Below are 18,351 nucleotides of genomic sequence, written 5' to 3' on the forward strand. Positions count from 1 at the left end.
GAGGCGTGACTCTTGATTTTATTATAAACCAGTATTCACTAAAAAACCCTTCAGGTTGTTGATTTCTCCATAGCAGTTAATTGAAGGCCTTTACTTTGTCCTGATCAGGTGATCTAGGCAGAAAACTTTAGTGTCTCTCAACGTGCATGTGCTGTCTTCTTGGTGTTTAAGGATCTCTGTTTCAACGTCCAGAGTGCACGTGCTGTCTTCTTGGTGTTTAAGGATCTCTGTTTCAACGTCCAGAGTGCACGTGCTGTCTTCTTGGTGTTTAAGGATCTCTGTTTCAACGTCCAGAGTGCACGTGCTGTCTTCTTGGTGTTTAAGGATCTCTGTTTCAACGTCCAGAGTGCATGTGCTGTCTCTTGTGTTTGAGGATCTCTGTAGAAGTGAGCGTCAGGTCCTTGTCACAGACATCACAGTGGTAGACTCTGGCCAGACTGGAAACAGAGAAGGAAGAGGGGGCTGCCTTCACATCATCACCCTCTGAAACAGACAACAGCATCTGTCAGTTAGTTTCATTCCTAGAGATCATATTACATACATACAGGGCATTCAGAAAGTATTCAGACCCCTTTATCCACATTGTGTTACGTTACAGCCTTATTCTAAAATGGATTAGGTTGTTTTTTCCCCCTCATCAATCTACACACAATACCCCATAATGACATCACAATACCCCATAATGACATCACAATACCCCATAATGACATCACAATACCCCATAATGACATCACAATACCCCATAATGACATCACAATACCCCATAATGACATCACAATACCCCATAATGACATCACAATACCCCATAATGACATCACAATACCTCATAATGACATCACAATACCCCATAATGACATCACAATACCCCATAATGACATCACAATACCCCATAATGACATCACAATACCCCATAATGACATCACAATACCCCATAATGACAAAGCAAAAACTCTATTTTAGAAAGTTTTGCAAATTTATTACAAATAAAAAAACTGAGATTTACATATATATTCAAACCCTTTACTCAGTACTTTGTTGAAGCACCTTTGGCAGTGATTACAGCCTGGAGTCTTCTTGGGTTTGTCGCTACAAACTTGGCACACCTGTATTTGGGGAGTTTCTCCCATTCTTCTCTGCAGATCCTCTCAAGCTCTGTCAGGTTGGATGGGGAGTGTTGCTGCACAGATATTTTCAGGTCTCTCCAGAGATGTTTGATTGGGTTCAAGTCCATTCTGAGACTTGTCCCCAAGCCACTCCTGCGTTGTCTTGGCTGTGTGCTTAGGGTCGTTGTCCTGATGGAAGGTGAACCTTCGCCCCAGTCTGAGGTCCTGAGCGCTCTGGAGCAGGTTTTCATCAAGGATCTCTCTGTACTTTGCTCCGTTCATCTTTCCCTCGATCCTGACTAGTCTCACAGTCCCTACCACTGAAAAACATCCCCACAGTATGATGCTGCCACCCCCATGCTTCACCGAAGGGATGATGCCAGGTTTCCTCCAGATGTGATGCTTGGCATTCAAGCCAAAGAGTTCAATATTGGTTTCATCAGACCAGAGAATCTGGTAAACTCCAAGTGTGCTCTCATGTGCCTTTTACTGAGGAGTGGCTTCTGTCTGGCCACTCTACCATAAAGGCCGGATTGGTGGAGTGCTGCAGAGATGGTTGTCCTTCTGGAAGGTTCTCCCATCTCCACAGAGGAACTCTGGAGCTCTGTCAGAGTGACCATCGGGTTCTTGGTCACCTCCCTGACCAAGGCCCTTCTCCCCCGATTGCTGGCCAGGTGGCCAGCTCTAGGAAGAGTCTTGGTGGTTCCAAACTTCTTCCATTTCAGAATGATGGAGGCCACTGTGTTGTTCAATGCTGCAGACATTTTTTGGTACCCTTCCCCAGATCTGTACCTTGTCTCAATCCCGTCTCGGAGCTCTATGGACAATTCCTTCAACCTCAAGGCTTGGTTTTTGCTCTGACATGCACTGTCAACTGTGGGACCTTATATAGACAGGTGAGTGCCTTTCCAAATCATGTTTAATCAATTGAATTTACCACAGGTGGACTCCAATCAAGATGTAGAAACATCAAGGAAGTCTCATAGCAAACGGTCTGAATACTTATTTAAATACATTTTGAAAAAATTCTAAAACTGTTTACGCTTTGTCATTATGGGTGATTGTGATGTCATTATGGGGTATTGTGATGTCATTATGGGTGATTGTGTGTAGATTGATGAGGGAAAACAATGATTGAATCCATTTTAGAATAAGGCTGTAACGTAACAACATGTGGGAAAAGGGAAGGGGTCTGAATCCTTTCTGAATGCACTGTATTCTGCATCCCAAATAGTACCCTTTCCTCTATATAGTACACTACAATTAACCCTCTGCCATAGGGCTCTGGTCTAAAGTAGTGCACTATATAGGGAATAGGGTTCCATAGGGCTCTGGTCTAAAGTAGTGCACTATATAGGGAATAGGGTTTTATAGGGCTCTGGTGTAAAGTAGCGCACTATATAGGGAATAGGGTTCTATAGGGCTCTGGTGTAAAGTAGTGCACTATATAGGGAATAGGGTTCTATAGGGCTCTGGTGTAAAGTAGTGCACTATATAGGGAATAGGGTTCTATAGGGCTCTGGTGTAAAGTAGTGCACTATATAGGGAATAGGGTTCTATAGGGCTCTGGTGTAAAGTAGTGCACTATATAGGGAATAGGGTTCTATAGGGTCCTGGTCTAAAGTAGTGCACTATATATAGGGAATAGGGTTCCATAGGGCTCTGGTCTAAAGTAGTGCACTATATAGGGAATAGGGTTCTATAGGGCTCTGGTGTAAAGTAGCGCACTATATAGGGAATAGGGTTCTATAGGGCTCTGGTGTAAAGTAGTGCACTATATAGGGAATAGGGTTCTATAGGGCTCTGGTGTAAAGTAGTGCACTATATAGGGAATAGGGTTCTATAGGGCTCTGGTGTAAAGTAGTGCACTATATAGGGAATAGGGTTCTATAGGGCTCTGGTGTAAAGTAGTGCACTATATAGGGAATAGGGTTCTATAGGGCTCTGGTGTAAAGTAGTGCACTATATAGGAAATAGGGTTCTATAGGGCTCTGGTCTAGAGTAGTGCACTATATAGGGAATAGGGTTCTGGTCTAAAGTAGTGCACTATATAGGGAATAGGGCTCTGGTCTAAAGTAGTGCACTATATAGGGAATAGGGTGCTATAGGGCTCTGGTTTAAAGTAGTGCACTATATAGGGAATAGGGTTCCATAGGGCTCTGGTTTAAAGTAGTGCACTATATAGGGAATAGGGTTCTCACCTTTGTCCTGGTTGTCCTGCTGTTCCCCAGGCGGCCTGCAGGTGGCCTCGTGGCTCATCCTCTCCAGCGGTGTGACAGGACTGTACAGGTCACAGTGGGGACAGGACCAGAACGTACGCAGACACTCACTGTAGAGGTCCTTAGAGTCCTGGGGAACAGACACATTACAGTACAGACACTCACTGTAGAGGTCCTTAGAGTCCTGGGGAACAGACACATTACAGTACAGACACTCACTGTAGAGGTCCTTAGAGTCCTGGGGAACAGACACATTACAGTACAGACACTCACTGTAGAGGTCCTTAGAGTCCTGGGGAACAGACACATTACAGTACAGACACTCACTGTAGAGGTCCTTAGAGTCCTGGGGAACAGACACATTACAGTTCAGACACTCACTGTAGAGGTCCTTAGAGTCCTGGGGAACAGACACGTTGCAGTACAGACACATAATACAGACACATAATACAGACACATTACAATACAGACACATTACAGACACATTATAATACAGACACATAATACAGACACATTACAATACAGACACATTACAGACACATTATAATACAGACACATAATACAGACACATTACAATACAGACACATTACAGACACATTATAATACAGACACATTATAATACAGACACATTACAGTACAGACACGTTGCAGAACAGACACATTATAATACAGACACATAATACAGACACATTACAGAACAGACACATTACAGAACAGACACATTACAGAACAGACACATTATAATACAGACACATAATACAGACACATAATACAGACACATAATACAGACACATTATAATACAGACACAATACAGACACATTATAATACAGACACAATACAGACACATTATAATACAGACACTATAATACAGACACATTACAGACACATGAAGGCTGTGTGTGCCTTTTTAATAAATCTACGTAGTTCTGTCCTTGAGCTGTTCTTGTCTATTGATGTTCTGTATTATGTTTCATGTTTTGTGATAAACCCCAAGAAGAGTAGCTGCTGCCTTGGCAGGATCTAATGGGGATCCATAATAAACCCCAGGAAGAGTAGCTGCTGCCTTGGCAGGAACTAATGGGGATCCATAATAAACCCCAGGAAGAGTAGCTGCTGTCTTGACAGGAACTAATGGAGATCCATAATAAACCCCAGGAAGAGTAGCTGCTGCCTTGGCAGGAACTAATGGAGATCCATGATAAACCCCAAGAAGAGTAGCTGCTGCCTTGACAGGAACTAATGGGGATCCATAATAAACCCCAGGAAGAGTAGCTGCTGCCTTGGCAGGAACTAATGGGGATCCCTAATAAACCATTGGAAGAGTAGCTGCTGCCTTGACAGGATCTAATGGGGATCCATAATAAAGCCCAGAAAGAGTAGCTGCTGCCTTGGCAGGAACTAATGGGGATCCCTAATAAACCCCAGGAAGAGTAGCTGCTGCCTTGGCAGGAACTAATGGGGATCCATAATAAACCCCAGGAAGAGTAGCTGCTGCCTTGGCAGGAACTAATGGGGATCCATAATAAACCCCAGGAAGAGTAGCTGCTGCCTTGGCAGGAACTAATGGGGATCCCTAATAAACCCCAGGAAGAGTAGCTGCTGCCTTGGCAGGAACTAATGGGGATCCATAATAAACCCCAGGAAGAGTAGCTGCTGCCTTGGCAGGAACTAATGGGGATCCATAATAAACCCCAGGAAGAGTAGCTGCTGCCTTGGCAGGAACTAATGGGGATCCATAATAAATCCCAGGAAGAGTAGCTGCTGTCTTGTCGGGAACTAATGGGGATCCATAATAAACCCCAGGAAGTGTAGCTGCTGCCTTGGCAGGAACTAATGGGGATCCATAATAAACCCCAGGAAGAGCAGCTGCTGCCTTGGCAGGAACTAATGGGGATCCATAATAAACCCCAGGAAGAGTAGCTGCTGCCTTGGCAGGAACTAATGGGGATCCATAATAAACTCCAGGAAGAGTAGCTGCTGCCTTGGCAGGAACTAATGGGGATCCATAATAAACCCCAAGAAGAGTAGCTGCTGTCTTGACAGGATCTAATGGGGATCCATAATAAACCCCAGAAAGAGTAGCTGCTGCCTTGTCGGGAACTAATGGGGATCCATAATAAACCCCAGAAAGAGTAGCTGCTGCCTTGGCAGGAACTAATAGGGATCCATAATAAACCCCAGGAAGAGTAGCTGCTGCCTTGGCAGGAACTACTGGGGATCCATAATAAACCCCAGGAAGAGTAGCTGCTGCCTTGGCAGGAACTAATGGGGATCCATAATAAACCCCAGGAAGAGTAGCTGCTGTCTTGACAGGAACTAATGGAGATCCATAATAAACCCCAGGAAGAGTAGCTGCTGCCTTGGCAGGAACTAATGGGGATCCATGATAAACCCCAAGAAGAGTAGCTGCTGCCTTGACAGGAACTAATGGGGATCCATAATAAACCCCAGGAAGAGTAGCTGCTGCCTTGGCAGGAACTAATGGGGATCCCTAATAAACCCTTGGAAGAGTAGCTGCTGCCTTGACAGGATCTAATGGGGATCCATAATAAAGCCCAGGAAGAGTAGCTGCTGCCTTGGCAGGAACTAATGGGGATCCCTAATAAACCCCAGGAAGAGTAGCTTCTGCCTTGGCAGGAACTAATGGGGATCCATAATAAACCCCAGGAAGAGTAGCTGCTGCCTTGGCAGGAACTAATGGGGATCCATAATAAACCCCAGGAAGAGTAGCTGCTGCCTTGGCAGGAACTAATGGGGATCCATAATAAACCCCAGGAAGAGTAGCTGCTGCCTTGGCAGGAACTAATGGGGATCCATAATAAACCCCAGGAAGAGTAGCTGCTGCCTTGGCAGGAACTAATGGGGATCCATAATAAACCCCAGGAAGAGTAGCTGCTGCCTTGGCAGGAACTAATGGGGATCCATAATAAACCCCAGGAAGAGTAGCTGCTGCCTTGGCAGGAACTAATGGGGATCCATAATAAATCCCAGGAAGAGTAGCTGCTGTCTTGTCGGGAACTAATGGGGATCCATAATAAACCCCAGGAAGTGTAGCTGCTGCCTTGGCAGGAACTAATGGGGATCCATAATAAACCCCAGGAAGAGCAGCTGCTGCCTTGGCAGGAACTAATGGGGATCCATAATAAACCCCAGGAAGAGTAGCTGCTGTCTTGTCGGGAACTAACGGGGATCCATAATAAACCCCAGGAAGAGTAGCTGCTGCCTTGGCAGGAACTAATGGGGATCCATAATAAACTCCAGGAAGAGTAGCTGCTGCCTTGGCAGGAACTAATGGGGATCCATAATAAACCCCAAGAAGAGTAGCTGCTGTCTTGACAGGATCTAATGGGGATCCATAATAAACCCCAGAAAGAGTAGCTGCTGCCTTGTCGGGAACTAATGGGGATCCATAATAAACCCCAGAAAGAGTAGCTGCTGCCTTGGCAGGAACTAATAGGGATCCATAATAAACCCCAGGAAGAGTAGCTGCTGCCTTGTCAGGAACTACCAGGTTGACCCCAGGTTGACCCACTGTTGACCCCAGGTTGACCCAGTAAATAGTTGGGAGCATAAATAGTGTTGACTAACTGTCTTTTCCTAAAGTTTACTCTCCGATATTCAGAACTGTTCTGACATGTTTTGGTCTGCGTCAGCTCGTGTTGTTGACTCATCTGATTGGTTAAATCAAAAGCTAGAACTGGTCTATGGTTGCTTGTGGAGTGTGGAGTCAGTTATCCAGCTGTAGTTGGTAATATGATAACCTCTACTCACAGTGAGGCAGTTGTAGGTGAAGTATTTGGTGACTTGGAGGCCTCCCTTGATGGTGTCAGGTTGCGCCTCCACCCCAGGGAAAAGGGGGTTTGGGGCATGGGGCTCAGAGAACTCGGACTGGGCCTGGGGACCTACGTAGAGGTTCTGTACCTGCAGGCCTGTCAAACGACGTAGACTGTAGCTCACCTGGAGAGGACGGACAGACAGGCGGAGAGGACAGACAGACAGGCAGACAGACACCTCAGTTGGGGGTGTTCTCATGATGTTATCTAGACAATAAACGAGGGGCGTGATGATTAGACATGAGAGCTTTTCGTTGTCAGATCACATGGTAGGAAAAACAAAGTCCTAGTTTCTATGTTATAACTAGAACCCACAGTTAAAATAACCTATTGAAGCTAGGGGGCACTATTTTTATTTTTGGAAAAATAACCTTCCCAAAGTAAACCGCCTATTTCTCAGGACCAGATGCTAGAATATGCATATAATTGACAGCATAGGATAGAAAAATATTGTCTGTGAGTATAACAGAACTGATATTGCAGGCGAAATCCTGAGAAAAATCCAATCAGGAAGTGACTCTTATTTTGAAACCCCTGTCTTTCTATGCATCCCTATTGCCCATTGAAAGGGATATCAACCAGATTCCTTTTTTTCTGTGGCTTCCCTAAGGTGTCTACAGCCTTTAGACGTAGTTTCAGGCCTTTATTTTGAAGAATGAGCGTAAACTTCCACATTGCGTAAGTGGTCAGTTGTTGACTCTCAGTGTGATTTTTGCGCTAAACAGAGAGGTAGCTATTTTTCCTCCCAGTCCTAGTGAAAAGCCACCTGTCCCGGTTGATATATTATCGAATAGATATTTGAAAAACACCTTGAGGATTGATTATAAAAAACGTTTGCCATGTTTCTGTCGATATTATGGATATCATTTGACATTTTTGTCTGCGTTGTCGTGACCGCTATTTCCGGTGGATTCCTAGGCATAACGCACCAAACTAACGGAGGTATTTGGATATAAAAAATATCTTTATGGAACAAAAGGAACATTTGCTGTCTAACTGGGAGTCTCGTGAGTGAAAACATCCGAAGATCATCAAAGGTAAACGATTTAATTTGATTGCTTTTCTGATTTTCGTGACCAAGTTACCTGCCGCTAGGTGTACATAATGTTTTGCTGGAATATATCGATAAACTTACACAAACGCTTGTATTGTTTTCGCCGCAAAGCATAATTTCAAAATCTGAGACGACAGGGTGATTAACAAAAGGCTAAGCTGTGTTTCTCTATATTTCACTTGTGATTTCATGAATATTTTCTAGTAAGATTATTTGACCGTTGCGCTATGCCATTTAGCGTAGTTTATGACAATTATCCCGGATCCGGGATGGGTAGTTCCAAGATCCCCGTTAAAATACAAATATACCATATTATAAAGTAGTCTCAACGTTAAAGTTTAGGTGTTCCTGTACCTCAGTGTATAGCAGGAAGCGGACCAGTCCTTCACTGAGTTTCTCCAGGTCTTTACGGGAGAGCCCAGGTACCCCCAGCCCCTCTCCCCTCCCAGCCTTGGCCCTGCTCCCCGCTCCGGCCCCCAGAGTGCCCTGTCCCAGCTGGGCTAGCAGGAGGCGCTCCCAGTCGGCCCTGAGAGTGAGGGAGGTGGACAGAACCTTCAGAGCCCCCTCTCCTGTCAGTCCTACCTCCAACCAGCCATCCACCACCAACCTGGTACAGTCAGCGTTACTGTCCAAGGAGTTAGCTACCAGCAACAGGGCCTGGAAGGGGACACGAACAAACAGTCAGGAGAGAAACACTGCAGACAGGAACCATAAAAGCTGTGTTCCGAAACCAGCTCTGACACTGATAACATTTCAGTCTGAGGTGGATCTTTGACAGGCATCGAGCTGAGACTCTGACCCGGTACTGACCTGTTAGGGCTGGGACTCTGACCCGGTACTGACCCTGTACTGACTTTTTAGGGCTGGGACTCTGACCCGGTACTGACCTGTTAGGGCTGGGACTCTGACCCGGTACTGACCCGGTACTGACCTGTAAGGCTGGGACTCTGACCCGGTACTGACCTGTAAGGCTGGGACTCTGACCCGGTACTGACCTGTTAGGGCTGGGACTCTGACCCGGTACCGACCCGGTACTGACCTGTAAGGCTGGGACTCTGACCCGGTACTGACCTGTAAGGCTGGGACTCTGACCCGGTACTGACCTGTTAGGGCTGGGACTCTGACCCGGTACTGACCTGTAAGGCTGGGACTCTGACCCGGTACTGACCTGTTAGGGCTGGGACTCTGACCCGGTACTGACCCGTAAGGCTGGGACTCTGACCCGGTACTGACCCGTAAGGCTGGGACTCTGACCCGGTACTGACCCGTAAGGCTGGGACTCTGACCCGGTACTGACCTGTAAGGCTGGGACTCTGACCCGGTACTGACCTGTAAGGCTGGGACTCTGACCCGGTACTGACCTGTTAGGGCTGGGACTCTGACCCGGTCCGGACCTGTAAGGCTGGGACTCTGACCCGGTACTGACCTGTTAGGGCTGGGACTCTGACCCGGTACTGACCTGTTAGGGCTGGGACTCTGACCCGGTACTGACCTGTTAGGGCTGGGACTCTGACCCGGTACTGACCTGTTAAGGCTGGTACTCTGACCCGGTACTGACCTGTAAGGCTGGGACTCTGACACAGTTGGATACATAAGGCTTGTTTGTCTCAAGTAGAGTAACGAATGCTAGGAGCTGGTGTTTGCTGCTCTCCCCTTTGTCAGGCCCTTCTCTGTTCCCCTCCTCAGGAACGTGCAGCACCTCTGGGTCGCTGGCAAACACACTGGTGGGGTGGATCACTACCCCTTGCTTGTTACGGGTGTGGAACACCTATAGGAGACAGGGACATTATCACCGTACACACACACACACACACTCCTGTTCACACACGCTCACACCTACACACACTCCTGTTCACACACGCTCACACACACTCCTGTTCACACACGCTCACACCTACACACACTCCTGTTCACACACGCTCACACCTACACACACACACACACACACTCCTGTTCACACACGCTCACACCTACACACACACTCCTGTTCACACACGCTCACACCTACACACACACCTATTCACACACGCTCACACCTACACACACACTCCTGTTCACACACACACACACACACACTCACACCTACACACACACACACACACCTGTTCTGAGTCCTTGCGGTTGGCATTGTGTTCGTCTGGCAACGCCAGCTGGGGGTAAAGGCCTCGACAAAGCAGCAGCTTCAGGAGGGCTTGTTGCCTTGACGACAGGTCCTGGCTGGCCGACGCCGCTTCCTGGAGCTCTGACACGTTGTGGCGAAGCTTGAACTTCACTTCCTGTAAGGGGAGGGTTCAAGACATATATGTTTTAAAATCTAAAAAAAAAGGGGGTATTAGAATTTGTAAGGATTACAATTCATATAAATCTACAGACAATATAATTTAAGCCTTTTTATCTTATTAATTACGGTCACGTGACAGTTGTAACCGACTGGTCTGTTGCCATGGCTCCCGTCCACAGTGACATCATCCTCACCTGTATGTCCAGGTTGTGTCCACCGGTCTGCGCCTTGTCCTTCCCGTCCCGTCCCGTGGCGCCCTGCTCTGTGTCCGACCCCGAATCCCCCTCCCCATCCTGTCCCTCCTCCAGTCTCAGGACCTTCCTCCTGCCGCCCTCTGCCAGGTCATGTTCTCTCTTCAGCTGATGTAGCTTCCTCCTCTCGGTCAACCTCTCCCTGCGCTGTCCTCGCTCTCCACCAGAGGGAGCCCTCTCCTCCAGCACCTCCAACAGACCATGACTACGCAACAGCTCCTGTTGCCACACCAGGCGGGGAACGGGTCAGGGATAAATGCCGGTGTTGTGAACCTTAGAAATAATAAACGACGAAGCGGAAACGAGCCGGAGCCGAGTCGCGGAGTTCATTTTTTCCAAGGTAATGTACAGAATGGACGCCCTAATCACGTTTATACCGTAGTTGTCAAAGAAAACAATTTGAAAGCACACATGTACCGGTAGAAATACTTATGTTTCGTTGATGTTTACATTTTCATAAGAAAATTCATACTTCGGTTATTAAAAGCGCATTCCAGCCGGTGTTATTTCCACAAGTTACGACTGGCTAAATCTATGACGCCTATTTATCTGAGCAATCACAGGCAAGCATTTATTTATTTACTTAAAAAAAAAAAAAAACTTTTATTTAACTAGGCAAGTCAGTTAAAAACTAATTCGTATTTACCCTCTCCCTAACCCAGCAATTTATAAACTTGATCTCCACTATAAAAATTTTAAAAAGCATCTAGACATTTTCTCACATTTCTTTTAGGATAACATTTAGTTTTTAACAGCGGATTTTTATATAATATTGCTGTCTGTTTCGCTGACATAGAGAAGATAGGGGGGGTTACACCATAGAGAAGAGAGGGGGGGTTACACCATAGAGAAGAGAGGGGGGGTTACACCATAGAGAAGATAGGGGGGGTTACACCATAGAGAAGATAGGGGGGGGGCTTACACCATAGAGAAAATAGGGGGGGGTTACACCATAGAGAAGATAGGGGGGGTTACACCATAGAGAAGATGGGGGGAGGGTTTACACCATAGAGAAGAAAGGGGGGGTTACACCATAGAGAAGAAAGGGGGGGTTACACCATAGAGAAGAAAGGGGGGGTTACACCATAGAGAAGATAGGGGGGGGGTTACACCATAGAGAAAATAGGGGGGGGTTACACCATAGAGAAGATAGGGGGGGTTACACCATAGAGAAGATAGGGGGGGTTACACCATAGAGAAGATAGGGGGGGTTACACCATAGAGAAGATAGGGGGGGTTACACCATAGAGAAGATGGGGAGGGGAGGGTTTACACCATAGAGAAGTTGGGGGGGGTTTACACCATAGAGAATATGGGGGGGGGGCTTACACCATAGAGAAGATGGGGGGGGTTTACACCATAGAGAAGATGGGGGGGGTTTACACCATAGAGAAGATGGGGGAGGGTTTACACCATAGAGAAGAAAGGGGGGGTTACACCATAGAGAAGATAGGGGGGGGGTTACACCATAGAGAAAATAGGGGGGGGTTACACCATAGAGAAGATAGGGGGGGTTACACCATAGAGAAGATAGGGGGGGTTACACCATAGAGAAGATAGGGGGGGTTACACCATAGAGAAGATGGGGAGGGGAGGGTTTACACCATAGAGAAGTTGGGGAGGGGAGGGTTTACACCATAGAGAAGTTGGGGGGGGGTTTACACCATAGAGAATATGGGGGGGGGGGGGCTTACACCATAGAGAAGATGGGGGGGTTTACACCATAGAGAAGATGGGGGAGGGTTTACACCATAGAGAAGATGGGGGGAGGGTTTACACCATAGAGAAGATGGGGGGGTTTACACCATAGAGAAGTTGGGGGGGTTTACACCATAGAGAAGATGGGGGGGGGGTTTACACCATAGAGAAGATGGGGGAGGGTTTACACCATAGAGAAGATGGGGGGAGGGTTTACACCATAGAGAAGATGGGGGGGTTTACACCATAGAGAAGTTGGGGGGGGTTTACACCATAGAGAAGATGGGGGGGGGGTTTACACCATAGAGAAGATGGGGGGGGGGGGGGGTTTACACCATAGAGAAGATGGGGGGGTTTACACCATAGAGAAGATGGGGGAGGGTTTACACCATAGAGAAGATGGGGGAGGGTTTACACCATAGAGAAGATGGGGGAGGGTTTACACCATAGAGAAGATGGGGGGAGGGGTTTACACCATAGAGAAGATGGGGCGGGGGTTTACACCATAGAGAAGATGGGGGGGGTTTACACCATAGAGAAGATGGGGGAGGGTTTACACCATAGAGAAGATGGGGGGGTTTACACCATAGAGAAGATGGGGGGGGTTTACACCATAGAGAAGATGGGGGAGGGTTTACACCATAGAGAAGATGGGGAGGGTTTACACCATAGAGAAGATGGGGGGGGTTTACACCATAGAGAAGATGGGGGGGGTTTACACCATAGAGAAGATGGGGTGGTTACACCATAGAGAAGATGGTGTGGGGGGGGATTACACCATAGAGAAGACAGAAACAGGAACAGATTTATTACATACTGATGTCAGGCGTGGCTGTCCTACCTTGAACTGTCTTCGTAGGTTGACCATCTCATAAAGCCTCTGTTCCTCCAGCCCTCTCCTCCTGCACCACTTCCTGCTGGCACCTCCTCTCTCCCCCTTCACCTGGAGGAGAAGGTATGATGACTGGAGTGTCTACACTAATATGCTACACATTATGTCAATCACTCTAAATGGAATATTTAGTGATCTTAAATTCTCCATTACAAGACGTAAGTAAGGTAAGTGGCTTCGCACAGAGGGTGACTAAAGATGTTTTCTGTGCCCTGATTGGCTGACCTGCACCCAGGCGTTGAAGGTGTTGAGCAGGGTGAAGGGGTCTCCCTGGTTGGAGTGCAGGGGCTGGCGTGCTGTGGCACAGTCGGGGTTGTGTTGGGCCGAGCGGAGAAATGGGGACTGAACACTGAGGGCAGCAGCCACCGTCAGGACCGGCTCCACCAAGTTAAACACTGACCCCAGCACCAGCATCTTACCTAGACACACAGAGGTCAGGGGTTAAGGGTCAGGACCAGCTCCACCAAGTTTTCCACCATAATTTGCAAATAAATTCATTAAAAATCCTACAATGTGATTTTCTGGATTTTTTCCCTTCATTTTGTCTGTCATAGTTGAAGTGTACCTATGATGAAAATTACAGGCCTCTCTCATCTTTTTAAGTGGGAGAACTTGCACAATTGGTGGCTGACTAAATACTTTTTTGCCCCACTGTAAGTATTTAAATAAATGTATTTGAACACAGATTTAGGGGTTAGGGCTCGTGGTTAATAAATAGAATATAACTAGGGCCTGGAGGTTTGTCTGCCCAGGTCGTGTGATCAGGAAATCCTCAGGGCCCTTTTCAGGGGGGCACAGTACAGGATGGCAGAAGTCACAACAGGGATACTTCTTTATTTCAGAGGGACGTACCTATGACCACGTCAACAGGAAGTTGTGCCAGCAGGCTTCCGATAGAGGTGAGATCTCCTCTAGCGTCTAGCGCCCCCTGTTCCCTGAGGTAGGTTACTGCAGTCTGGATACTGGCCGCGGGAGGAGGGTCGATGAACAAAAAGGATCGTGGGTCTCCCAGACTCATACTCTTCATCTGTAAGGACAGGAAACAATCTTTTGGCATGCAGAAGTAACTATAGGGAACAGAAAACCAGAACAGCGAAGAGGGATTTCAGTCGTTCAGTACCTGTAGTACGAATGAGTACCACCCTGTGTATCTCTGGGACAGGGTAAGGTGTGAAAGGCTAGGGGTCAGGATACCTGTAGTACGAGTGACTCGAGGGCCACCCTGTGTATCTCTGGGACAGGGTAAGGTGTGAAAGGTTAGGGGTCAGGATACCTGTAGTACTAGTGAGTTGAGGGCCACCCTGTGTATCTCTGGGACAGGGTAAGGTGCGAAAGGTTAGGGGTCAGGATACCTGTAGTATGAGTGAGTCGAGGGCCACCCTGTGTATCTCTGGGACAGGGTAAGGTGCGAAAGGTTAGGGGTCAGGATACCTGTAGTATGAGTGAGTCGAGGGCCACCCTGTGTATCTCTGGGACAGGGTAAGGTGTGAAAGGTTAGGGGTCAGGATACCTGTAGTACTAGTGAGTCGAGGGCCACCCTGTGTATCTCTGGGACAGGGTAAGGTGCGAAAGGTTAGGGGTCAGGATACCTGTAGTACTAGTGAGTCGAGGGCCACCCTGTGTATCTCTGGGACAGGGTAAGGTGTGAAAGGTTAGGGGTCAGGATACCTGTAGTACTAGTGAGTCGAGGGCCACCCTGTGTATCTCTGGGACGGGGTAAGGTGCGAAGGCCTCGTAGTCGGACTCAGAATAGAGCCGATAACACACCCCAGGTCCTGTCCTCCCGGCCCGGCCTTTCCTCTGCTCAGAACTGGCTCGACTGATCCAGAACTCCTGCAGACGCTGCATCTTAGCCTTCGGGTCAAAACTCATCTCCTTCACCTTGCCTTGAGGACACATTCAGAGGTAATACATTGTGTTCTATTTCTGAAAGTGGCACACAGCAACACGCTTGAGATCTTTAAAGAAGCTTTTGTCTGTGTCCCCCCCCCCCCCAGACGGACACAACAATGACATTACCCAGGCTCCTCTCTGTCCCACTGGGCAGCGGTTATTTTGTTATTGAACCTTTATTTAAACTAGTCCGTTAAGAATAACTTATTCACAACGACGGTCCTACCCCCCCTGGCGCCGCCCTATTGGACTCCCTATCACGGGCCGTATGTAATACAGCCTGGATTCGAACCAGGCACTGTAGTGATGCCTCTTTCACTGAGATGCAGTGTCTTAGACCGCTGCCGCACACTCGGGAGTTCCGGGTCGTGCTTCGGGTTGTCTTACCCGAGTCGACGACGAAGCGCACCCCGTCGATGGTGACGGATGTCTCTGCCACGTTGGTAGAGATGATACATTTCCTCACTCCCGGAGGAGAGATGTCAAACACCTACAGACACAACATACACAGTTCCATGTTTTAGCCCCAATGCCATGGGAACATGATAAACGTCTTGTTGTAAGCCATCCAGCTTGGACTTGGGTGAAATAAGCACTTTTATAATCATCAGACCTAATTAATACTTTAAAGCTGCACAGGTGAGATACACAGTTCACTATACACGCTCCTAGACCTGCCCCTAGACCTGCTCCTAGACCTGCTCCTAGACCTGCTCCTAGACCTGCTCCTAGACCTGTTCCATAGATCTGCTCCTAGACCTGCTCCTAGACCTGCTCCTAGACCTGCTCCTAGGCCTGCCCCTAGACCTGCTCCTAGACCTGCTCCATAGATCTGCCCCTAGACCTGCTCCTAGGCCTGCCCCTAGACCTGCTCCTAGACCTGCTCCTAGACCTGACCCTAGACCTGCCCCATAGATCTGCCCCTAAACGTGATCCATAGACCTGCTCCATAGATCTGCCCCTAGACCTGCTCCTAGACCTGCTCCTAGACCTGCTCCTAGACCTGCCCCTAAACCTGCTCCATAGATCTGCCCCTAAACGTGATCCATAGACCTGCTCCATAGATCTGCCCCTAGACCTGCTCCTAGACCTGCTCCTAGACCTGCTCCTAGACCTGCCCCTAAACCTGCTCCATAGATCTGCCCCTAAACGTGATCCATAGACCTGCTCCATAGATCTGCCCCTAGACCTGCTCCTAGACCTGCTCCTAGACCTGCTCCTAGACCTGCCCCTAAACCTGCTCCATAGATCTGCCCCTAAACGTGATCCATAGACCTGCTCCATAGATCTGCCCCTAAACCTGCTCCATAGATCTGCCCCTAAACGTGATCCATAGATCTGCCCCTAGACCTGCTCCTAGACCTGCCCCTAAACCTGCTCCATAGATCTGCCCCTAAACGTGATCCATAGACCTGCTCCATAGATCTGCCCCATAGACCTGCCCCTTAGACCTGCTCCTAGACCTGCTCCATAGACCTGCCCCTAGACCAGCTCCATAGACATGCCCTTAGACCTGCTCCTAGACCAGCTCCATAGACCTGCCCCATAGATCTGCCCCTAGACCTGCTCCATAGATCTGCCCCTAGACCTGCCCATAGACCTGCCCCTACACCTGCCCCTACACCTGCTCGTAGACCTGCTCCTAGACCTGCCCATAGACCTGCCCATAGACCTGCTCCTAGACCTGCTCCTAGACCTGCCCCTAGACCTGCCCCTAGACCTGCTCCTAGACCTGCCCATAGACCTGCCAATAGACTGTCTCAGATTCATACATCATCCTGCTGTACCTCATCCTGCTGTACTGCTACTGTACCTCATCCTACTGTACTGTACCTCATCCTACTGTACTGTACCTCATTCTACTGTACTGTACCTCATCCTGCTGTACTGCTACTGTACCTCATCCTACTGTACTGTACCTCATCCTACTGTACCTCATCATTCTGTACTGTACCTCATCCTACTGCTACTGTACCTCATCCTACTGTACTGTACCTCATCCTACTGCTACTGTACCTCATCCTGCTGTACTGTACCTCATCCTGCTGTACTGTACCTCATCCTGCTGTACTGCTACTGTACCTCATCCTACTGTGCCTCATCCTACTGTACCTCATCCTGCTGTACTGTACCTCATCCTGCTGTACTGTACCTCATCCTGCTGTACTGCTACTGTACCTCATCCTGCTGTACTGTACCTCATCCTGCTGTACTGTACCTCATCCTACTGTACTGCTACTGTACCTCATCCTACTGTACCTCATCCTACTGTACTGCTACTGTACCTCATCCTACTGTACTGTACCTCATCCTACTGTACTGTACCTCATCCTACTGTACCTCATCCTGCTGTACTGTACCTCATCCTGCTGTACTGTACCTCATCCTGCTGTACTGTACCTCATCCTGCTGTACTGCTACTGTACCTCATCCTTCTGTACTGTACCTCATCCTGCTGTACTGCTACTGTACCTCATCCTGCTGTACTGCTACTGTACCTCATCCTACTGTACCTCATCCTACTGTACTGTACCTCATCCTGCTGTACTGCTACTGTACCCCATCCTGCTGTACCTCATCCTGCTGTACCTCATCCTGCTGTACATCATCCTGCTGTACCTCATCCTACTGTACTGTACCTCATCCTACTGTACTGTACCTCATCCTGCTGTACTGCTACTGTACCTCATCCTGCTGTACTGTACCTCATCCTACTGTACTGTACCTCATCCTACTGTACTGTACCACATCCTACTGTACTGTACCTCATCCTACTGTACTGTACCTCATCCTACTGTACCGTACCTCATCCTAATGTACCTCATCATACTGTACTGTACCTCATCCTACTGTACTGCTACCGTACCTCATCCTGCTGTACTGCTACCGTACCTCATCCTGCTGTACTATACCTCATCCTGCTGTACCTTATCCTACTGTACTGTACCTCATCCTGCTGTACTGTACCTCATCCTGCTGTACTGTACCTCATCCTGCTATACTATACCTCATCCTGCTGTACCTCATCCTGCTGTACTGTACCTCACCCTGCTGTACTGTACCTCATCCTACTGTACTGTACCTCATCCTGCTGTACTGTACCTCATCCTGCTGTACTGTACCTCA

The 18,351-nt window shown here is 48.1% G+C and overlaps 1 protein-coding gene across 2 annotated transcripts in view; it reads right to left on the bottom strand.

Annotated features, from left to right (window-relative positions):
* The window catches only part of dhx34 (DExH-box helicase 34), a 26,053-nt gene continuing 7,702 nt past the window's right edge, over positions 1-18,351 (bottom strand). The window contains exons 5-16 of one of the 2 annotated variants that reach the window (XM_090219009.1): positions 15,613-15,715; positions 15,001-15,218; positions 14,185-14,359; positions 13,558-13,751; positions 13,282-13,383; positions 10,686-10,961; positions 10,313-10,486; positions 9,769-9,978; positions 8,565-8,867; positions 7,095-7,280; positions 3,305-3,452; positions 1-483 (exon numbers count right to left, since the gene is read on the bottom strand). In XM_090219009.1, the coding sequence (XP_090075135.1) occupies positions 335-483; positions 3,305-3,452; positions 7,095-7,280; positions 8,565-8,867; positions 9,769-9,978; positions 10,313-10,486; positions 10,686-10,961; positions 13,282-13,383; positions 13,558-13,751; positions 14,185-14,359; positions 15,001-15,218; positions 15,613-15,715 (2,238 nt within the window). In that variant the 3' untranslated portion in view covers positions 1-334. Of the gene's footprint in view, positions 484-3,304; positions 3,723-7,094; positions 7,281-8,564; positions 8,868-9,768; positions 9,979-10,312; positions 10,487-10,685; positions 10,962-13,281; positions 13,384-13,557; positions 13,752-14,184; positions 14,360-15,000; positions 15,219-15,612; positions 15,716-18,351 lie in introns of both variants that reach the window. The other variant, XM_036962183.2, reaches the window with a different exon arrangement.

Source organism: Oncorhynchus mykiss, chromosome 24 (assembly GCF_057628025.1).
Source record: "Oncorhynchus mykiss isolate SJ-2025 chromosome 24, ASM5762802v1, whole genome shotgun sequence".
Lineage (NCBI taxonomy): Eukaryota > Metazoa > Chordata > Actinopteri > Salmoniformes > Salmonidae > Oncorhynchus > Oncorhynchus mykiss.